General features: G+C 42.4%; 1 protein-coding gene across 3 annotated transcripts in view; it reads left to right on the forward strand.

The window, feature by feature from the left end:
* LOC129331418 (uncharacterized) overlaps positions 1-24,044 on the forward strand; it is a 28,294-nt gene that overhangs the window by 729 nt on the left and 3,521 nt on the right. The window contains exons 2-3 of one of the 3 annotated variants that reach the window (XR_008597127.1): positions 8,761-8,927; positions 18,886-19,067. Coding sequence is in view for 1 of the 3 variants with exons in the window: in XM_054981967.1 (XP_054837942.1) it covers positions 357-497; positions 18,886-19,067 (323 nt within the window). In the remaining 2 variants the exon portion in view is untranslated. Of the gene's footprint in view, positions 1-356; positions 498-8,760; positions 8,928-18,885; positions 19,068-24,044 lie in introns of all 3 variants that reach the window. The other 2 variants (XM_054981967.1, XR_008597128.1) reach the window with 2 other exon arrangements.

A 24,044-nucleotide genomic window follows, 5' to 3' on the forward strand; every position in this document is an offset into this window, starting at 1 on the left:
TAACGCCCTGAACCATCAACCGAGACCAAGTTATGTCTTCTGCCTCCCCTCTCCCAGCCTTCCTTCTGGTAGAGAGGGAAAAGGCTTTACTTGGCGAATATCTGCCTGTTATAAAGCCATACTAGTGGGAACAGTGACTAATGACTGTGTGAATGTTCCAGTGATTGAAAATGTCTCAGCAACTCCGATTTGAAACTAAAAAAATATTCAGTCTAGATCAGAAGCTCCCACATGGGCACCCATGGGTGCTATAGCGCCCACTAAACCTTTCCTGGATATTTCAAGGCTATTTCATTTCTCCCTGTTGACCCAAAACAGCTTTCATCTTTCTTGCCTCTATTTTATCTTCCCAACAGCCCCGTGAGGTATGTTAGGCTGAGAGTGTATGACCAGGCCAGAGTCACCCAGCAAGCTTCCATGATAGAGTGGGAATTCAAATCTAGAGCTGCTAGATCCTCGTCCAACCACTACACCACTCTGGCTGCCTATAACTCATTGTGAGTGCCATTAGCATGTAAATTGAATACCACTGACAGTGAATCAGTTATTTTTAACAACTTAATTTAAGAAAAATAAACATGTTCTATAGTTAAGTGTAAACTCTCTACAGCCAACTTTACAATATAGGTATCTAGGCCTTTGGCAAGTTAGCCAGTGTCAAGCCAGAAAGTTTCTAGTGTAGCCTTTTTCCTGACATGCCAGTTTTCTCTTTGTGTGTATCAGTCTCAACTGCAGTGTCCAGTACCACTGTTATCTTATCCTTGTGAGGTGACTGGGGTCACAATTCCCATAGCTTGATGTGTTTGGGGTAAATTTGTTTCTCTGGCCAGTGCATGAGTTGTGGGAAATCTAGATTCAAATTCTCAACTGTCAAGCTTACTGGAGGGCCTTTGGCCCAGTTTACCTCGCAAGCTACCCTACCTAACTAAAATCCTTCTTTAAGCACCTCAAAAGAAAATTGACATACAAATGTAACAAAGGGTTATGCTCCTTGAAGCCAGCAAACTAGAACTGAAATAAATAAAGTCAAAAAAATTCAGAAGTTATTGAGCATATTATATTACTTGCAAATGGAAAGTACATGAAATTCTTTTATTTCTTTTACCATTGTTAAATATTTGGATCTGCTGAAATCCAACAGTACTGTAATATACAGGTTTGATATTCGGGGCATGATGGGGAATACTGAGGCCTCATAAGAAAATTTAATCTGTCAAACAAGAGGTTGATCTGCATATAGAAGAAACCATGAGACAAAGAGACTTTACTAATGCACTTCAAGGCAATTCAATCAGTCTAGCTAAAGTTTATCACTTAGCATCCTGTCAGCCTCTTAGCAGGCTCTTGGCATGAGATGATAACTTGCTACAAATCATCTCGAAGTGGAACATTTAATGACTGCAGGCAACCAGTATTAAGCAAAAATAAAAATGGTATGGTACAAAACAAATGCAGTGGATCTTGCTAATCAAACCTTTTGTCATGTAAAATTTCTCTTTATGCAAAGTCAAAGTGTGTCATACTTACTTCATGATGTTGTCTTTACCCACAGATTTGGAGACAGTGTACCTTTAGTGGCACATTCTTGGTCATCCATCTGGTCCACCAGTATATGTTTATGCCCTATTTGGAACAGTGCTTCCTTAAAACCTGCCTCCCTCAAACTGAAATAATTGTAGTAAGGACAAACCAGCCAGGTATTATCAGCCAGCTTGACGTGGCATCCTCATACAGGATAACATTCCTGATGATTCCTAGTCTATCTTTCTGTGGAATGTTTGCGTAAAGAGATTGTGCATCAGTGGTGGCCAAAAAAATACCGTTTTTCAGGAAAAACACCTGCAAGATTTGTGCCAAACGTGCCTAAACCTACAGAATTCACTGGAGAAATAAATGGGCAGATATGCAGGGCCTGTCTTCAGCAGAAAACAACAGAATGCCACTGGGTTGTAGTCACTACAGCTCACAGCTAAAACCTCTTCAGTACGTCATCAGGGAATTTCTACAATGATTCCTGGAAGATGATTATTCCATCTCTTAGAATTGGGGGGAGGGGTTAGAATTTGGGAGGGTGGAGTAGGCCAATCCTTGTTTACAAACAGCCCCTGATGTGAAGTAACTATTAACCAACCACTCAATAGAAATACAAAGCCAGGAACTAGCCCCTGTGCTCATCTGTCCCCATTGTATCAGCACAATGTCTAGGATAGTAAGGAACCTTTTACATTTGGATCTCTAGGAGGAACTTGGATAACAGCTTTCTATGACTCATTTGCTCAGCATTTTGTGGCTAATGGCACACAATGAAATCACTTGCAGTTGGTCTTGAAAATTCCTATGTAGTTGTCAAGCCTCTGCTTTGCTTCATATTTCTTCCCCCTACCACCTCCATGTTGATGCCAGAACTAGTCCTTTCTGCATATCCTATGAACCCAAGAAATAGGGTTTCTGGCCAGTAGCAGCACAAGAGATAGAAGGCCAGCAGAAGGGAATAGGACTGTGCCTAATCTTATTGTCTTGAGTGGAGGAAGGAACCATATTTACCCAAAAGGGCAACTACCCTGAATATAAGATCATCTCTCCCTAAAAAAAGTTTTCTTGATGGCATTCCAAGGTGGAGGGACACATCTTGCTGTAAGGTAAATAGGTAGTTATTCTAGAGAGAAGCCGAACCTCGTTCACTATTGTGAAATCAAATCCTTGCTCACACACTATTACACTCAGTAATAGTGTGCCTTTAACCATAAAAGGATCCTGCCGTATTACCCCTATGCCCAAGAAAGAACAGTACCCACACTTGTATTTTCCTCGGGTATATCGATTTGCTCCAGCAATATAATGAAGACTTGCCCACCAAAACTACCTGTCAACCAAAATTGCCCTTAAACAATCCTCTTGCCATTGGGTAACTTCCCTTCAATTCCCTTATTTGGAAGTACTCCTAGGATCTTAAAATTATCCCCCAGCCCATCTGGCTAGTCAGAAAACATACCTAGGTCACACACATCCAACTTTCTCTTCTTTTTTTAAAGGCTGGAAGGACAAACCTTTTGTGTTTGATCCAAGCCTCATGCCATATCATTAGAACCAGAATCTGTCCCAAAAGCACATTGTGCCTTTTGACTCCAAACTACTCGTGTTTGTGTAGTTCTGAGGAGCCCCTATTCCAAACACACATCTTGTGTTTTTGCTACTATTCCTCTTATGTTTTGCTTTGGTTTATTGGTTGCACAGGTGCCAGACCTCTGCTTTGAGACTTGGGTCTCATGCTTTGACTTGGATGGATAAATAGCTATAGCATCACCTTTTATCTTCTTGCTCTTATCTTTGAGGTCTCTCCCCCTGCCTACCTACCCCCATCTTCAGTGAAGTGCATTGCAGTGTGTATTTGGGTATTTCTTGTCTTTAGAGGGTTTTTTAGTGTAGGTCTTATAGCGAATACTTAAAATTATTTTGACTCCTTCTGTTGGCAAGTTCTGCTGCCCAGATATTAATAGTATTCCTTCTAATAAACTCTTTCACTCTGAATACGCAGGATTCCCTCTAGACATTAACAGGTGCCTTGGTACTTTGTCATCAGACCCCTTGTAGCCCCATGTGTGGGTCACTGCTATAACTGTGAAACTTGCATTAAGACTGGTGCAGAATTTAAGCCTGTAGCACTGGGGGGAGGGGGGGTCTTCTTTACACTCATGTAATATTCAGAAGCCTTCCATGTTATATTACAGGTTCAGGATACCAAAAGGTCTGGAGAAGATCCAGACCAGTTTTTACTTGTGGTCCTCTTTAAGCTGGTTCTAGGCAAGCTGCTGTGAAGGACTCTGGTGGTGGACTGCTTCCTCCCTTCTTTGTTTCACATGGCTTGATTTGAATACAGTTATACTTTGACTAAGAACCTCAACATATTCCTGAGCTTAATAAGAACCTCAACATATTCCTGAGCAACTGCTTGTTACAGCACAGTTTATTGTAGTGTATGTTTGGGCAAAATTAGAAAGTGAGCCATTTATACGTGGCTAGTGTACACATGCCTTTCTGATGACATACTAACATCTATCAGTTTCATATGAATTCCTCTGAAAGATTACAACCTGCAGACATGGACAAGATATGCTTGCCCCCTAGATTCTTCTTCTTTCATTACTTGTGTGAGATCTTTGAAAGGAGGGGCTGGCCAAGTGGTTTCTGCCCATTAAAAACAGCTGTCTTGCTAAAGATCTCCCCCCTCTAGCTATAAGATGCAGTAGTAAGGCCATTACTTTAAAAGTTATCTCTTATAGCTGGTTTTGCCTCTTTTCAGCCTGCTATTTCTGAGTAAAGTCTTAAGAAAAATGGTAGCTAAGAATGCCAGCTTTTCTTGCTGAAAACAATTAATTACTTGGATCTTTTGAAGCATGGATTTCATGCTAGTTATGGTACAGAAAATGCCTTGATCATCCTGTTAAATTATCTATGCTGGTCTACAGGCAAGGGGAGTGTTTCCCTGTTGGTACTTCTTGATCTGTGTGTTGCATTTGATTCCAGCGGATTCTTCTGGATTGTCTAGCCAGTATAAGCCTATGCATTACTATCCTGTATTCGTTTCGAGCTTTCTTGGATAAAAGGTTCAGGAGGGTGTTGCTGGGAGATTTTAATTTGCCACCCTCTACCTTTTGATTTTGGGTTTTTACAAGGTTCTATCTAATCCTCCATGTTTTTTAACATCTACATGAAACTACTGGGAGAGTATTTGGGAGTTGTAGCAAAGTGTCGATAATATACAGATAACATTCAGTACATAACAATCTCTCTGTTATTTCTATATAAATTGAGAGAGGTAATGAAAGTACTGAGCCAAGGTCTGAAGGTAGTAAAGGACTGGATTCTTCTTTTCAGTTACAGTTAGAAGTAATCCATACCTACTCTGAGTGGGCTGTTTGACCAGATCTTGTTTGTGCTCTACAAGGTAATGTTACTCACCTTATCCTGGAAAGCTGGGTCTTCAGATGTTTCTTTATAATAAGTATATTTATTTATTTAAACACTTTTATGCTGCCTTTCTACCCAAATAGACGGTGAACATAAAAACATTTTAACATTGAAACAGCATTCTAAATATATAAAATAATTCATTAAAAACTTATATATACACTTTAAAGGATACTTATGTGAGGATTGGTTCAAACGGCATGTTTATCATTTGACTACAGTATCAAGTATATGTGAGCAAGGCATCAAAGAACAAATACTGTGCCCCTCCTCCTACTGTTTTTAGCTTTGGGTATATATCTATCTGCCAATTGAATTAACACTTTATGCAGAAGTGGGTGGGATCTGCTTCTCGAAAGCCACAATAAATTCCTTTGCCTTAAGGTGTCACAAAACACTTGGTTATTTTGACTGCAGCAGACTACGCAGCTACTTTGCTGGAATTTTTTGAGCAGTGCTGTTCAACTCAACACATGACTGGAGTCAACAAATTGTTGCAAAGCATTTCAACAGCTGTCTTTTTGCATATATAAGTAAAGAATGTGATATGAATCACTTAAATCGCTATTGATCTTTCATATTATTTTAGGTTGGGAAACAGGTTTTTCAGTAGCTACTGGCCAAGTGGCTTCTACAATGATTCTTTGTCCTATACCTATTGTCTCCAGAAAATTTTTTGAAATGTTGCTTGCTGGGCAGATTTTGAAAAGCCTTATACCTTGCTGTTTTAAAAGGGCATGGCTCATCAATGGAAGAAGAGGGTAAAAGTTGCAGGGGGGGGGGGAAGTCTACAAAGCAATTTTTTCTGCCTATACTACTTTTGCTGTGAACAACTCAGAAACCCTTCTTTCAATAGTTCTTTTCAAAAATGTTCTTTCCTTTGCATTTTCTTTCTCAGAGGGCTAAGGTACAAGTTGACACCAGATTTGTCTAATTAAATCAAGGCTGCATCATATCCTGGAAAAGACCCAGGCTAGAAGCCTTCCCATCATGGCCTGAAAACCATCTCCATCTCCCTCCCCCTTTTCTTTTTATTAAATGCTAGGTGAAGAATTCCAGAGAACTCAAAAGCTTACATGCTTTGTGATATTTTGGTTGGTCTCAGTTAAAAGGTATTTACATGATTTTGTGTTTGGGTTTTTTTGTGGACCAGTACTGCTACCTGTAGTCTCGGTTCTTAGCATGGCTTAAAAAAATAAAAAATAAAAAAATGAAAATAGATAATAAATAAATAAAAGAAAAATAATAAATAAATAGAGAAAGCAATGCTGTTGCAGAATATCTGATCTTCTTGCAGAAACTGATGCCACGAGGCCCCTCAAAATAGTCCCCCTGTTTCTGTTCTGCTTTTAGAAGGTAAAGCATCAATTATAGGTTTTTTTGGTTTGCTTTCACAAAGACCTGTCACAATAGTCACTAAAGCACCAACCATGCAATAAACTCTCTTAATCCTGTCCAGTAAACACCACTGTAGTTTGTATTTTGGGGTTGCAAATTGTTCTTTTGTTTTGTGGGCTTTACTTGCTGTAGTTTTATTTCATGTGACTGTGCTATTTGTGGAGGAGTAAATATTGCCGGGGGTCTGTTTAAAAAGGCCAATGACCTGAATTTTTTTTCCATTTGAATTATCTCCAAAAGTCAGACATGTTTAACCATCTTTTCCTTTATAGTTGTATTTTAATATCTTGGGTTTACTATCTGCTTAGGAGACCAACAGTCAGGCAGAGAGGAAGCCTTGTTTATATGGGTCTAATTTGGTTTGTTTCAGTTCTGGAAGGAGTTAATTCTCATGATGATTTTTAAATTGTCAGGGCAATAACATAAAGAGTAAAAACTACATTAAACCAATTTTGTCTGTGGGCAATATCTTTATAAAATAAATTGTTAATTACTTTCAATTTTCTGTTTATTATATATAGAAATACTAATAATTATATAACAGTAAATTGAAATGGATATTTAATGAGAACTGGGATTGTACTAAATAAAGCAAGAACATCTTGTTGACTAATAAGCTAAAACAAAATTACATGAATACCTAACAAGCCTTCGGAAGCTTCATTGTGCATTTATCTATTTCTAATACTGAACAACTTGCTAACTAACACTTTAAGTGTTGTTGCCACAGTGTACAATTAATATATCTGCTGCAAGCAATATGATTCTACAGTGAGAAATAATGTATGGCTACCAGGGAAAGTGCTTCAATAAGTTTAATGTATTGTTACAGAAATGCTCATCAACCAATTCTTATGCATAGCATATGTTATATAAGGTGTTGGTTTTTATTTATTTATTTTATTTATAGTTCGCTCTCCCGCAAGTGGGCTCAGAGCAGATTAACAACATAAATACAGATATAAAAACACTGGTAGTAATCATGTAAATACAGCATTAAAAGATAAAAGTTCATATTGCACCCTTCATCTCAGCACTTCAACATCCGCAGGACAGGGTGGCTAAGATTTAGTCAATGCAGGGTTGGGCACATATCCCGTCCCACGGGGAGGGGCCAGTTGGATGTCAAATAGCATAGCAAACTGAAAAACTAAATTTTTGAAACCATTTTTATCAGTATATATTCATGTTAATGTTTGGCCTAGAGGTTGATAGTTTCTTTGTTGTTTTTGTTTCTTACACTGTCAGGCTGATTAACAATTATGTATCTAAGTATTCAAATGTGTTAAATGCTAAAACATGCTATGCAGTTGTAGAATCTTTAATCTGGATTAGAGATGGGCTCAAAACGGGGGGAAAATGAACCCTGAGTTTCATGGTTCGTCACATTCTATGAACCACGAACTTTCACAAAATTGTTCCATTTTGTGAAACGATTTGTTAGGTTCATGATTTGTCAGATTCCCGGGCCCTACAATGGCTCCCTTCATAACCAGAGATGCCAAACTCGCAGAGAGACTTCAGCAGGCTCTCCTCCAGCCACCCTCCAAGTAGCTCTCTTCAGGCTTTCTTTGCTGACTTTTCCCTCCCATCCTCCTGGCCTCCTGCTTTCTGCTGCTGCAGGAAGAAGTCAAGCGGAGCAGATCTGCTTGGGTTTTCCTCTCTTCGGGTTCTCTTTGCTGACTTTTCCTTCCCATCCTCCCGTCCTCCTGCTGCTCTAACATGCTCTACTCCCACCTCCAAGTTCTTGAAGGAAAAACTGAGCCACTTGGCTTGAGGGTGGGATGGGTGGAAAGGCATGTCATAGCAGCAGGAGAACGGGAGGTAGAGAGTCAAGGAAGGGTTCCTGAAGCTGGCGAGCAGTAGCAGAAGTAGCTGCTGAGAAGTCGGCTGCTGCTACTCCACCGTCCTGTTCTTAAAAACAGAGAGGAGGAGTCTCTGACTACAGTTCCCAGGTAAACTTGTGCAGACCCGCATTGGTCATCTCTCAGGTTGGCAGGGAGAGCTGCCTATCAAGGTTATGTGGGCTAAGATTGGGGTTTCCATGGCAACAAGAGGTCTGTAGACATTTCAGGCCTATGTTGCCTAGGGAATCAATAGATCGGCACCAGGCTGTCGGGTGTCATGAAGCATTCACAAATCGGCCCCCAAAGTTGTGGTTTTCGTGAAAAAAAAAGCCCCACGAAATGCATTTTCACAATATGCAAATTGGCCTGATTTGTCACAAAATCTGCTTCGTGTTCCCCTTGTGCCCATGTCTAATATGGCTGTTTAGATAATGGCATTAAAAGTGTTGCAGAAATGCTATGTATTTCTACAAAGGGTTCAAAGTTTATAAATTATCAACCATTTTACAGCAATCCTTAAAGGCTAATCAATATTCTCTCCATATAGTGAATGAAGGTGGAAGCTGACACTAAAAGACACTGGCATATTTTTCTTTGCATAAAACTTGAACCAGGGCCTTTCCAGTTCAAGCTCACTGCGGCAACACGGTGTATAAACTGTCATATAAAACGACAGGCCTGAAAATCTTAATTGGAACAATATAATGATGCACGGTAATTTCTGTAAATTGTTCTACCACTTTCCTTGAGCTAGTTCTCAAGATGTATTGTACTGAGACTCATTGTGTTATGTTTTGTACTTTCGTTGATCATATTTTCTTAACTTTCAGCCAACACACAAGATACTGGGCTGAGTGAAATTTCAACTGCATTGTTTGTCTTCTCTCACTTTGTTTTGGGGCATTGAAGGAGTTCTTTGAAGTTCTTGCTAAAGTCTCTTGTATTGCTGAAGAAGCAAGTTACTTTTAAAATTTAAGTTGAAAGATGGATTCCCCCCCCTCCAGATGTGGAAAACAAGGAAACTTCCATGAAATTTCCTTGTAGTTTCCTTGTAGCTTTGGGGACTACTGAAAAATGTTATGTGGACCACAGTTAGACCCTGCGGCACATTTTTAAAAACCCAATTTTGAAGCAGTAAAGAACTCTGAAAATATACAGTTTGCAGTCTTGTAGTCTGGATCTTCAGTCACCCTTCTCTGTCAGCACCTTTCATTGATTTTAGAGGCAAAAGCAAATTATATACGGGGAACAGCATCAGGGTTCTTGTGTTCCCTCTTCTTCAGACTGATCCATCTAAAGCACCAAGAGAGCTCTGTGCAGGTTCCACAAGCCATGGACTAGCTAACCGTTTCTCTGGCTTCAGTTCTGTGCTTGGCTCATTACAGGTGCAGAAGTCTGCCTGCATTAAGTCAGATGCAGCCTACCAGCAATACTTCTGCCTGTAACTCATTTACCACAGTTTATTCTGTTTCTGGAATTTAAATGACACAATCTAATTAAAACAAAAGCTTTTGTTAGGAATATGCAGGATTCATTGCTCTCTCTATTTTTAGAGGAAATGGAGGACCTTTCTTTAACTGGTTCTTTTCTGATACTGAATTTAGACATATTATGCTGGCTGCATTCAGGGCCTACCTTTGTCCTTACAGGTCTCTGAGGGGCCTTTCAGGAAATGAATCCACACTGATCTCAAGCCTTACTAAATATTATAGAGAATACATAACTTTCCAGTGTCTCCCTGGTAATGTCTAGTAAAAGAAATGTGTAACATGAAGTTATTGGTATTTTCACTGCCTCATTCAGATGGTAGCCGCTGAATCAGTACAGGATAGAATAAATTCTGAATACAGTGACTCCTTGTCACATGTCCCCTTTACAGTTCGTTGGGTTTTTAAAATTAAACTACTGTTTTTCTCCCCAAAGGGAACTCAAAGCGGTTTACGTCATTTTCATTTGAGGAGAGGAGGACACCCTGACACTTGGGTACTCCTTCTCTATAATCCCTGGAAACAGGATATTAGATTATTCTTTCTGCCCCAGAGGAAAGGGAGTGCCCTCCTTCTTCACTTCTTTTCCTGCCTCTTTTGCAAGCTCCAAGGTGCTCTGAGGGCCTTTTGGCTTTTTTTGGATGCAGACTTTCTAGGTCTAGCTTTCTTTCCCTTCTGTGCCTTTAGTGCACCCCCTCCAACCTTTTTGAGCCTGTGGACACCTTTGTAATTCTGACACAGGGTGGTGGGTGAAACCACAAAATAGCCACCATGGAATGCGAAGCTACACGCACATACAGAAAAAGCCCAAGTAATTTTTAAAAATACTCTGGGAAAGGAGTGCGAGAATAAAACCACACTCTAGTGGCTGCTGCCACTGAAGCAACATAATTTTTATCTTCAGAGTCCATCAGCTCTCCAGGGGCCAGGAAAGGTGTCAGTGGGTGCCATAGTGTCTGTGGGCACCACATTAGAGACCACCACTTTAGTGTGTTTTTGTTGTTGTCTGTCACATTTTAGTGTGCATTCATCTCACTTTTTGCTTTAGATCCCCACAGCTATGTTGCTTGAGTCTCCAGTGGCAGAGTTAGTGGCTGCCATGATGTTGGAAAGGGGATGTGGGAGCTGTGCAACAGAGGGCTGCTGAAACAGTGGAGAGGTAAACTGGCCACTAAAAGCAACTCTACAGAGTGATAGGCAGGAGCCACAGCCTGTGATCTGGCTGGCTGTAAAGATGATTCTGATGCCAAAAAACCCACACCTTTCTGCAGCCATTGCCAGTGGCCTGAATCTGCTGTCCCTTCTCTTGCAGCCCTGACACAAACCATTTAGGAGATAGCGAATGAGCAGTGCAATCCTGCTTCCCTGGACCCTTCAGGTGGGGGTGGAGATGCTGTCCTTGCCCTGGCTGGGTTTCTGGAGAGGCTAACTAATTTCTTTAACAGGATGGTCAGTGAAGAGCAATCTCAGGACAGAGAGCAATCTCAGGACAACTCCCCCCCATCTCATCCACCTCAATTCTTAAAGGGCCAAGTCAACCAGGGGACCCCAGGTTCACCTATGGACTGGCGTCAGACCATCAGAAAAGTACTCTTGGCCTTGTAAGTTGGCACAAAAAAGCCTGCCCACTCCATCCTCCTAGGTTTCATCATCAAGATAATCTCATTTTGGGAAGATTCTGAGCGCTGAGTCTAATTTAGACAGAAAGGCCAACTTTCAGACCAAGACCCTCCGCAGACGATCTCATGCTCCCTCCCCACTAGTCTCATAGACTTTTCTCACAATGAATTGCTTCCCTTACTATATAGGCTGTGAGGCTCCTCTGGGGAGGGGTCTGCCATCTGCCCAACATGGCATTATAGTCCGCCTGGTTCCAGGACTCCTCTTGCTCTCCACAGTCAGCTATCATCCCTTCCCCTTCTCTGATGAGAGCTCTCCCTGTGGCCTCAGATGTTGGCAAGGGAGGTGCCAGGGTTGCACCACCCCAACAAACCCTCTTCTGAGTCCTGGAGGCCACTCTTAGCATGCAGGGTCAGTCCTCCTGTCTCCAGCCCAGCCATGGTTTTGAGCCCTCTCTGTCCTTCCTCCTAGGGAAGCTCCAGCCCATGCACCTACCCCGAGGGTGAGGCCAAACACCTGGGCCAGGGGTTGGCACACAGCCTGACCTCAGCCATACCCCTGTTTCTCCCTGATGGTGCCCACCTGGCCCAGCTCCTTTTCCTCATCAGTGTCTGACCCTGCTGGGCAGGATATAGACCAAATTAAAGGCCGCTGCAGCATCTTTACTAGCACTGGGAGCCAGCCTGTCCATGGGCTGCCAGGGGTTCCTGCTGCAGTGTCAAGCAATGACATCACAACTGGACAATGGAGGCCAAGCTGCATCTCTGGAGCTGCTGGGTGTTTGCAGCATATCCTGGCCATTTTCAACCAGCAATGACAGCTTCTTGGGCTGCCGCCCATCCCAGCAGCAGCTTTTTGGGCCTTGCCACACCATAGCTTCTGGTGGCAGTAGGCTACCGTTTACCCTACTAGTGGCCTCTCTGTGCCACAGCTTCTCTGTGCTGTCCTGGGGAGGTCAGTAGGTGACTGGATCTGGCTTCATCCCAGCCATACCATGGTACCAGCTCCAGCCATAGGGCCATAAAAGTTCTACAACTTTTCACCCCTAAGGGGTATCCAGAGCCTGATGATAAAGATGGGGCCACAAAACTGTTTGCTGCAACCCAAACCTTAAGCTCTACCTTTCCTTTTCCACATTTCTTCATCAAAAGGGTCAAAGAAGAATGGATTGAGCTTTCTGGTCAGCATTTCCATATCAGTCACACCAAGAAACACTACACTTTTCCCCTCAAGGTTTCTTTTCAAGATTCTGGTGGTAGATTCCTTTGTAGCCAGCCTGACCTCAGGCACGGCTTTACCTAAGGAGGGAGAAAGTTCCTTAAAATGCTACATACAAAACAGTGAGGCAGCCTTGTGCCAAGTCACAAAGCAATGGCTTCCTCCATTAGAAGATAGGCTGCCACCTATCATGGAAATGGCCTCCATATGTGGCTTCACAAACTTCTGAGGGAAACTTCTGACTTATCTAAAAAGTTTATTGGCTACCTCTTCAGCCTAGAGAGCTATGGCCTTCATGGCAGATGCCAGTTTGGATTCTATGAATTCTTCCTTAAAGGCTATGACTTCTTCAGTGTTTGGTGGCAAGAAACCCATGGCTAAAAAATTGGACAGACAGATGCCAAAAGGAGTTCAGCGCTCATTCTTTTCATAACTATGGGACCCTTTCCAAATTCTGTACAAACTACAGAATATTTGCCTGGCCTAAGCCAAAGATCCCCTTTAGATCAAACTCTAACCACATCAAGAGGGCAGCTGACACAAGGCCTCTGCCAGTGGGGAACAGACTCCAACAGTTTTGGCAAACCTGGAGGTTAAAAACTTCAGATGCCTATTCAGCTGTAAGATGTTTGTGGTTGGTTTGTATGTTATACTTGTTTAATAAAAAATGTTTATTTAAAAAAAAATTCAGATGCCTAAATGGGTTATGCCATTGAGTTTGCCTGCCCTCTACATGATCACTTCCTGCAGTCCCTTAATTCCAGCAGTTTTCTAAATCTGCTTTCACTTAAGGCCATACATCACCCACTAGATATTGCCACTATAGAGCCTGCTCCCTTGCATCAAAGGCACTCAGGTGTTTGCACCATCTTATTTACTGTTTCCAAAATAATGAGGAATGGAGGGCCATCTTAGACCTAAAATTCTCAACAAGTTTGTTGCTTACAAAAAGTCCAAAATGGAGATGCTAAAGATGATCACAAACCTGACTATAGCTCATGACTTAATGACACCTTTGATCCTCAAAGAGGCCTACTTTCCTCCATGCAAAAAAAAAAATGCATCTGCATTTTGCTTGATCATTACCAATTCAGGTTCTTTTTGCCCTTTGGGCTGGTATCAACTTCAAGGCTATTCACAAAAGTGATGGTTGCCCTTCTAGTGAGCCTCTGATCTTGAGGTGTCCATGTACACCCCTATTCGGATGACCTACTTATCAGATTGCCTTCAGCAGAGAAGGTGACTGAAGAAATGCTTTTTATTTATAGGTTTGGACAATGTCAAAACCTCCCACCCAGTTTGAAAAGTGCCTCTTAGCTGAGAACAGGTAGGAGGGGGAAAGGAAAGCCAGATGCTTTCCAAGCCACACCCACCCTTGGGCTTTAGTTATGCAGATGTGGACAGAAGGCTTTCTGCTAGAGGCTTAGCTTTCCAGGTCTCTGTGTTGGGGGCAAACAGACTTGGAGGACTGAAATGCCAGAAAAGTTTCTTCCTGAAACCTCTAGGAAAAGCCTCTCTGACCTGCACCTTTGACCTGCCCAGGCGATGGCCATTGACCATGTGGAGGCTGGAGCCCTGAACCAGAAAAGGTATGAGGACATCTCAATAAGCTAAGATAGAAAGCCTGCCTAAACAGAAGATCTAAGTTAGGCAGTCAGACCCCTTCTCACGCTGACAGAGCAATTTATAGATGGAATATCATAACCCTCCTTCCTCATATTCTATAAGTTCAAGGCGCTGCTTTACCCAGGCAGAATGGATGCCAACCGGACAGGAGCCTGGGAAATTACTAGGAGGTGAGTCAGAGTAGATGGTTGACAAATGGCCCCCTCCATGTCCCAGAGATGTGTAACTTAGAACAATGAGGCTCCCAGGAAGCTCCTGACTCCTCCCATCAACACCATCCTTGCTTCCATTCACCTATCCACCCTAACCAAGCAACATTCAAGCTATTCAGCAAACTTATTCAGCTTTCCCACCAAGTGCTTACCAGGTCATCAAGCATTATTTTCTCCTATAGTTTATCCCAGATAGGAACCATCAAACCTCTCCCCTTTTATTGTTCTACCTCTGGACAAACCATTAAGGTATTGGTTTTGAGAGCAAGACATCAAGCTTGCCCCAGGGAACGTTTTGCCCTATAATTAGGCTCCCCAGCCATGTGCTGTGTGTGTGTTCTGGGACCCATCTACGCACCCCTTAAATTCTTTTGGGCCTTCTGTGAAATGCTGGCTGTTTTGCTGCCGCCAGAGACCTCTGCTTTTCAAGACCGGTAGTTTCCCCCAAACTGCTTTCTCCCATTTTCCTCCCTGATTTTCTTAGTTAGGCTTGAATGTGTGTTGTGTGTATTTGTGTTATTGCCCTTTTAATTACTCTTTAATTAAAAAAGCTTTTCTGATTGAACATCTGCCTGACTTAGAGAGTTCTCTAAGGAAATAATCCCTGTATGCCTGCCCAGGGGAGGGAGGAGTGTTGGTCCTCCCCATATGCATTTCCTTCAAAGGCCAAGTAGTGGCGGCAGGTGCAAGAGAGGAGTGAAAGCCCCTCTTGAGTATTGGGGGGACACCACGTGGGTGGCACATGTCAGGCAGAGACTTTGACTGTTACTGGTTACCCCTAAGCACCCCAGAGGGCAAGAAGGGGCCATGCGCACTGTTCAGTGGGCTGTTCCATCACAGCAACTCAGAACATGCAGTCCATACTCCAGTGCCTATCATTGCATAACTTCCTCATCAACCTAGAAAACACTCAGCAAATCCCTTTGCAGATGGTAACTCAGGAGTAATTGTGGATTTAGTTTGCATGAAGTTCTCCCCCCCGGGGTGGGGGGGCTGGAAAAAGCAGCAGAACTGAGAAGCACAGCAATCTAGTCATCTCTTCTTACATTCCTGGCACAACTCTTGGGCTCCAAAATTGCTGCCATTGCCACAGTTCTAGGGGCCCAAGAGCATTTCTGGGGATTTCAGTGGTTCTTACTCCCTCAGCAACAATTGATCACCTTCAGGAGACACTTCAGATTGAGAATTGATTCACAGCTGCAGTGTTCCCTTTGTTGATGGACTGTCACTTCACATCTGATCAGAGGCAAATCTACCCAGAGATAAATTTGTTGATCACCACAAATATGAATCTGGGGCCCACTGTTTTCTGGGACAAGTCCAGGAAAACCAGTCAGTATTGAAACAGTCTATGAGCATCAATTTCCTAAAGCTCAGGGCGATGTTCCTGGCTTTAAAATTCTTCCTGAAAACATAAAGCACCTGCACAACACCATGGCCAAGGCCTATGTCAATCATCATGGAGACACACAATCCTGGAAACTGCAAAAGGCAGCATCGTCAATCATGAAATGGTCAGAAAGACACCTAGCATCCATCTGAGGGGGAATATATCAGGGGTGCCTCCAATACCCAAGCCAACTGGCTCAGTTGGACTTACCTGGACCAAAGGGATCAGTCTCTTTCCCAGTTCCTATTTGATTAAGTGACAAGACAGTTCAGCCAATCTTGTGTCAACCTCTTTGCCTCCCATCTCATTGTGAAGACCACTCCTTTTCCCACTACAAATGTCTAGAAGCAAAACAGACAGATGTGCTGCTCTCCAAATGGCCGAGCAACATACTATATGCCTTCCCTCCAATTCCAGTGGTTTCCAGAGCAGCGAACAAACTCAAGTTGGAGAGGGCAGAAGTGATCAAACAGGCGCTTGTTCTTGGACCTGACCTTGCTGTCTGCTCAGTGACTCTGGACACTCCCAGTTCTTCCTGTCACTCTGTTCCAGAGACTGATATGCTACTCAGACCCAGTGTAGTATTGGCTGACCACTTCAAGATTGAGTGGCAAGGGCTACTGAATCTAGAGTTTTCAGAGTAGGCAGTGAAAACTGCACTAGCAAGTAGATGCCTGTCAACAGAAAGGATTTATGGCTGCTGGAAAGCATTTGTCAGATGGAGCCGAGGGAAATACAATACCCCAAACAATACTGATGTTTCTATGATCCTATCCTTTCTACAAGACAGACTTGAACAAGGGCTTAGAGCAACCATGCTCTATAAGCATGTAGCAACACTGGCCTCGGTGCTGCATTTGTTTGGGGGTAGCCCATTCTCATGCCACCCAGTTGTTAATCATTTCCTCAGAAGAGAAGCACTTTCCAGCCCTCCAGTGGTTCACAGTTTCTCCTCTTGGAGAATTCATATGGTTCTCCAAGTACTAACAAAATTTCTGTTTATGCCACTGCAAGAAGTGTCACTTAAGTTCCCCATACTTTGGGCTCTGTTCTTTGTTAACATTACCTCTGCCAGATGCATGTCAGAGTTGGGAGGGCTATTTATTGGAAAGGGGTTTTGCATTTTTCAAAAGGGTATGGTGGTCTTCATACCAAAGGTGAATTCTACCTTCCACGGGTCTCAAGAGTTATATGTTCCATCTTTTTGTCCTAATCTGTCACACACCAAAGAGAAGAATGGGTATATCCTTGGATGTGCATAGAGCCTTAAGGATCTATATACAGAAAATGGCTTCTCAGAGCCAAGCTACAAGTGACGCCTTATACAGGTTGCAAAATCAAAAAGAGTCCAGTAGCTACTGGACTCTTTTTGATTTTGCTACTACAGACTAACACAGCTAACTCCTCTGGATCTTATACAGGTTGGACACTTGTCAGCTTACCTCAAGTTTTGATGGAAAATGTAGGCATCCTGGTTTTACAGCTTGGCTCTCCATTACAGCTGCAAGACCAGGATGCCTACATTTCCCGTCAAAACTTGAGGGAAGCTGACAAGTGTCCAACCTGTGTCAGACGTCACTTGTAGCTTGGCTCTCAGGAGTTCAGTTTCTCAGCAAGTGGCTTAAGGAATGCGTCATCCTAGCTTCTTATTCTCAGGGGATTAAACCTCTGGAAGGAGTTGCAGCCCATCCAACCAGGAGTGTAGCCACCATGGCTGCTTTTCACTCCAATGCACTGGTTCTGGAGATCTGTAGAGCAGCTACTTGGGCAGCTGCATCTACCTATATACATCATTACAAAATGGACTCATATGCAGTGCCAATGCAGCCTTCAGCCAGTAGGTCCTTCAACAGGTGGTATAAGAGGAACAGAGACAGATGGCTGCCCACCCTTGTGAGGGAGCTTTGTAATGGTCCAAGTATCAGGATGTGGTTTCTCCTCAAATAAGAAAGGAACTTTGAACTTACCGTAAAGGTTCTTTCTATTTGAGGTAGAGGAGGACATTCTGGACCCTACCTTATAGAGGGAACATGAGAAACAAATGGGTCCTACAGGTTTCAGAGGAAGTCAGAAAAACTGACCCATTCCTTCAGTGCACCCCTGAACATGGGGGCAGGGGGGGGGAGTAGGCCACCATCATATTCCCCAAGTAAGCCCCGGCACAGAGGCTGGGGAAAAGCAAGCCTCTGGCTTTACCAGATTTTATCAGAGAATCAACATTTCTGAGTCTCCACAAAAAGGTTACCAATATAAGCTGAGCCAAATCTGGCCTGAAGCATTAGTTGAGGTTGAAGCCAGGAACCAAAGGAACATGACATAGTTATGAAGAGTATTATTTATTAAAATCGTGCCTGAAACACTAAATTTGGAAAGTGTGCAAAAAGAATCAGTAAAACAATAATGATATAACTAGCCGTAGCACTATACCCACCCTGGCAGAATCTTTACCATTCTTAGCCATGATGGTACCTGGCAGCTGCAACATAACATTCTTAGTCAGTAGCAAGTTTCAGAATCCAAGGCAAGAAAACAGTTGTAATCCAAGACAGCCACAGAACTAGACACGGCTAAAAGCAGATGCTTTGAGCAAAAGCTAAAAGTAAAATCCATAACGGACTAGTCCATTTTTATGCCCAAAGGCCCTGTGACCAGGGAATAGCTTAGTGACCAATCAGTGCTTCACAATGACACAAGAGGTAATGTTCTGCTGCTATGTCAACTCACATAGCTCTGCAGTGTGCATGTACCACTCTGCTCTTGGGAACTGCAGCTGGAGCTAGATAAAACTTAACTAGCTTGGGTCAGTTTGTCCTTGCCTCTTCAACCTTAAAGGAATTTTGTTAGGAACACCTATGTTACAAAGCAGACTCTTGGGAAATGCTCTTAGCATATTTACCCACAATTCTCTCAGACTCTTTTCAAAGTAGGCCTAACTTTTGGTCGAAGTGGTTGGTTTCTTTACATCCTTTGCCTAAAATGCTTGTTACTTATATGGGATCTTAATCCCTCTTATGTTTTATCCTTTCCATTACTGCTATTACAATTAAATGTTTTCTCCAGTGACAGGGATGGCTCTCAGCCTTGCCTTGCCTCGCCTCTTAATTAATCATTTTTCCCAGGTTACGTTCTGATGGCTACAACAAGCAATGGCACACTTCATGTTTTTCTATGAAAAGCTCTGGAAGCCTCCAAAGAAGCAGGAGTACTCCTTGGGTCAGAAAGAATGATTATGGGATTATGGGAGAAGGAGTGCCCAAGCGTAAGATGTCCTCCTGTACTTCAAATAAAAGGAAATTTCATGGTAAGTCCAAAGTTCCTTTTTACCCTCATACAAACCCTATGAGGTAGCTAGCCAGAGAGAGAGAGTGTCTGGACCAAGGTCACTCAGTGAGCTTCTGAGGCAAAGTTGAGAATGAACAAAGTGGAGATTCAAATCTGGTGATCCTAATGCTGACCACTATACCACACTGGCCCTCCACAGAATTGCAGTGGGGATGCAGTGTGGTAGTACTTGTGAGTTTCCACTCAGAGCTCAGGACTGATCTAGGTGAGCGAACACACTTTTTACACTCCAAGCTGAGTTTACTTATAAAACAGGACGGCCAGGTTTCACTTCAATATTTAGCAAAGTACCTCTGCCACATTTAGGACAGGTGGTAAAGACAGCCTCAAATTGGAAACTGCAACTGACATGCTTCGTGGGCTTTCTGAGTTGTACTTACCAGCCTCCTAATAAGTAAAGCAGCAGCCAAGCAGACTGATGCTTATTATTTAGGAAAAAATGTAAAATTAGTATAGATCACTGCAAAATTGGCATGCTAGTTGCATTGCGACAGTTCATAGTTTATGAATTCATTATAGGCAGACAGTGTTACAGTGTAGACAGCAAAACAATATTGTGTGTGAAATGGGCGTGCTACATTCCTTCATAGGAAAGACACAACCTTTATTTAGAGGAGGAATGATTTAATTCCAGTGGTCTCATGGGTAAAGATAGTTGTAAGCCAAACTAAACACATCTTGGGTTCATTTCAAATAAAACAAAGGAACTTCAGTGGTGAATCGTCATGAGCAGGAAGAGGGGTAATAGATAAATACTCTTAGGAAGCACCTGGAGGGGTTGCTTGGCATGATGGCAAATGTCAATGGTTCATTCTATGCAAAACACATTTGGACAGAAAATGTATTATGGAGGATTGGAACACGGCCACGTTCTTAAAAAGAATTTTAACAAATGTCAGGTTTGTCACATTAACTTCTATGGCAGGTGGTCTGGTGAAAACAGTCAGTCTGGCTTCTGCAAAAAGAAATTAGTCCTGCCAACCTTCTAGAATTCTTCAAGAAGATCAGCACAATCCAGTAAACATTCCATATCTAGTGTAACGGAACAGCCCCAGTAAACCATGGGCACAGCTCCATCATGTCCTCCAAGGCACCTAAGCACCAGCAGTCGTCCAAATCTCCTCCTAGCAATGCACCACTCTCTGGCTTTCCCAACACATCGAAGGCTTTTCTCTCCCTCTTTCAGTAACTCTGCCACCAATTGGCCTTGTAGGAATACCTACTGACATAGATGTAAACTACAGGGGGGCTGAGGGGCTCGAGCCCCCCTAGATTTGGCCAGGGGGGCTGAGCCCCCCCCCCCGGGCAACCGGTGAACTATATGGGGGCTGAGGGGCTCAAGCCCCCTTGAATTTGGTCAGGGGGGCAAGCAATGACAAACTCATATGAGGGACTCAGTTATAATGGCAGATGAAGCACAGGACTGTCCACCCCTCCTATTTATCGTATTACAATTTCCATGATTCTTTGGGGCTTTGTTCCTGTTTTTTGCCCTTATGTATTTATGTGTTTATTAAGAATTTATAATTTTAAAAAGGAGTTGCAGTTTATATAAACAATTAACAAATAAATGCTACAGAAGAATTAAGAGACTCTGACAGAAGATACATGATTTTGAAAATCAGGCTCCTGGAAGGCAAGATTTATACACTAGCAACAATATATGCACCAAAAAATGCAAGAGAAAAATTTTATGAAAATGTTTTCCAATCCTTTTTTGATTTTCAAGCAGGTAATGATCTTTGGAGATATGAATGGGGTAATAGATCTAAAAAAAATGATAGGTGAAAAAAAACAAAGAAGGCAAACTCCCCCCAAATGTCTTTAATTATATAGAAATGTTGATATGTACTGGATATTTTAAAAAATCCTGAGTTATTTATATTGTTTATTATATGTTTACTCTTTCATTTCTTTTTCTTTTGATGTAATTATAATTGTGTTATCATTTTTATTTTATTTTCTCTGTTCTTCTTATATTTATAAAAATAAACTTTATATAAAAAAGAATTTATACACTGCCTTAAAATGCCTATGGCTATGGCCAACACTAAGTAGCTTAGGCCTTAACCTTGGTAAAGATACTGGGACTAGCCCACGGGAAGCATACAATGATGTTAATCGATTATTTAAATTAATTTTTATGAAGATTTTCAATATTTAAAGTGCAAGTGCTATAAATAAATTTAGTGCAAGATAACAAGTATATACAATACAGTTCATCAATTACACAGTCAATTAATCGAAATATAGCAGCAACAGTTCATATACAATCTTAGTCCATTCCACTAGAACAACCGGGTGTAATAAAGTTATTGTCCAAATCCTATCTCCGTTGTTATTTCTTTCTTCAACTGTGTGTTTTAACGTATCCTCCCAACAAATGGAAAAGCCGCAGGGTTGAAGCTGGCAAAGCAATCCTCTCAGCACCCGATCTGGGGCCGGCTGAAGCACAGATTTCGCAAAAGCTTCCTCAAGAGCAACCGCTCTATTAAAAACACATACAAGCATTCAAAAAACATCCCAAAGATTGATAAGTTATATTCTAAATTCCCTCATCTTCTATTACAAGCATACTCACACGGCAAATACAAGGAGAATTCATTGGTTGGATAACTCGGTCTAGGCGGCGGTGTATTCTAACGCACGCCCACCCATTGTTCCGCGGTACAAAATATAAAAGATTCAATTACCGTATGACCATCCTCTTAAAGTTATCCCCCTATTTTTCTCTGTGAAAAGGGTGATTTAGTCACAAATAGCAGCTCAAAAGTAATTCATTATTTAGACCCCTTGGTCTTATCGTGTCCAACTTGAATATCCAAAACGCCTCCCTGCAGAGGAGGATCGTTTGTAAGGAGCCCTGCATGCCCCTCACCACCTCCAAAATGATAATCTCAAAGTCATGGTCTGAATGGCCTTTTTCTTTAAAGTGTACCGTCAAAGGGGCTTCCTGAATGTTGTTCCGGATACGTGAGCTATGCTCAAGTGCTCTCACTTTAATTGGCCGCAAGGTGCAGCCAACATATAATAAATCACACGGACATTGCAACGCATAGACCACTGCTTTGGTTTGACAATTTGCAAAGTGTTTAAAGGTGTATGTCACATTTTTGACCACCAGTTCCTTAGATTCCCTCATATTTCCACACACCTGGCAATGACCACATTTGTAATTGCCCCACGGCAGCTGTTGTTGTTGGGAGGTGAGACTAAGTCTCGCGTCAGCGCGGACCAGGCTGTCTTTTAAGTTCTTAGTCCTACGTAGACCCACCATTGGTGATTCCTCACATCCTCTAATGTCAGACAGTAGCCCCCAATGGCAAGTCACTATATTTTTAATTGCCATAGCCATTGGGGTATAGTCTAAAGACCAAACTATTCTGCCTGTTTCGCCTGGTGGCCTAGGTTCAAACAGAGAATCCCTATCCACACTGTTGGCATTCCTCCAAGCCGACCGTATCACCCTTTGCGGGTAATTCCTCCTAGAAAAGTTCCTACATAATTCCTTGCTGTCCCGTTCAAAATCAGCATTGGTGGATGAATTCCTTTTTATCCTGAGAAGCTGGCTAAAAGGGATATTCTCCCTAAGGTGTCTAGCGTGAAAAGAGCTGAACTCCAAGAAGGAGTTCCTATCAGTCTCCTTGTGGAACATCCTAACCTTAATCTTGTTGTCCAAGCTTCTATAGGTTACAGCATCAAGATAATTAATCTCCTCACGGCTAAACTTCCAAGAAAACTTCATATTGTGATCTCTCTCATTAAGCCATAGGCAAAAGTCCTCTACCTTCTCCATGTCTCTATATACAAAATAAAGGTCATCTATAAAACGAAAATAAAAGGCTATATTCTCCCAAAAGGGATTAGAAGGGTGGAGGATATGGCTATTCTCCCATTTTTTGCATAAATAAATTCGCTATGCAGGGTGCCGCTGAACTGCCCATGGCGACACCCTTAAGTTGAAAACAGAAAAAGTCCCCAAAGCGAAAATAGTTCTTATATAAAAAAGAATTTATACACTGCCTTAAAATGCCTATGGCTATGGCCAATACTAAGTAGCTTAGGCCTTAACCTTGGCTGGCTCCACCCACTTTCAATGTAGCAACAGTCAGATTGCAAGGCCTCTGTTGGACATAATTGCAACATAATTGCTTGGCTCCAATTTACATTTTTTAAAAAATGGCCCACAGACTGGAAACGCTCAGTCTACATTATAATTCCCCCAAAAGAAGATGCCAAAGAGTGCAGCAACTATTGAACTATTGTGTTAATTTCTCATGCAAGCAAAGTGATGCTCAAAATTCTAAACCAAAGACTCTTACCATATATGGAACAAGAAATGCCAGATTTCAAGCTGGATTCAGAAAAGGAAGAGGCACCAAAGATCACATTGCAAATTTACGATGGCTAATGGAACATATCAGGGAATTTCAGAAGAACATCAGCTTGTGTTTTACAGATTACAGCAAAGCTTTTGTCTGTGTGGATCATGAAAAGCTATGGAGACTGTTAAAAGAAATGGGGGTGCCACAACATGTGATTGTTTTGATGTGCAACCTGTACTCGACAAGAGGCTACTGGAAGGACAAAACATGGGGAATTGTTAGGAGGGCCCTCATGGGTGCCTGGGTCCCCCTAAATTTGTGGGGAGCCCCTCCCTAAATCCTCCATGGTGCCGCCTCCATAGATGGTGGCAATGAAAGCCCCTCCCTATGATGTCATTGGCTCCTCCCTATGATGTCACTGGACCCCGGTTCTTTTAAGGACCGGATATAGCAGTGCCTCTGGCCCAGCCCCAGCCCCCCCCCCCCCCGGAAATTGGAAAGTCTACACCCCTGCCTACTGAGAGGACCAGTGCTCCCAGCTTCCTTTTCCTATATTGCTGTTTTAAGGTCCCACCTTGTTCCTTTGTCTCCTGCTACCCAGTGTCTTTGTT

This window comes from Eublepharis macularius, chromosome 1 (genome assembly GCF_028583425.1).
Source record: "Eublepharis macularius isolate TG4126 chromosome 1, MPM_Emac_v1.0, whole genome shotgun sequence".
In the NCBI taxonomy this organism is placed as follows: domain Eukaryota; kingdom Metazoa; phylum Chordata; class Lepidosauria; order Squamata; family Eublepharidae; genus Eublepharis; species Eublepharis macularius.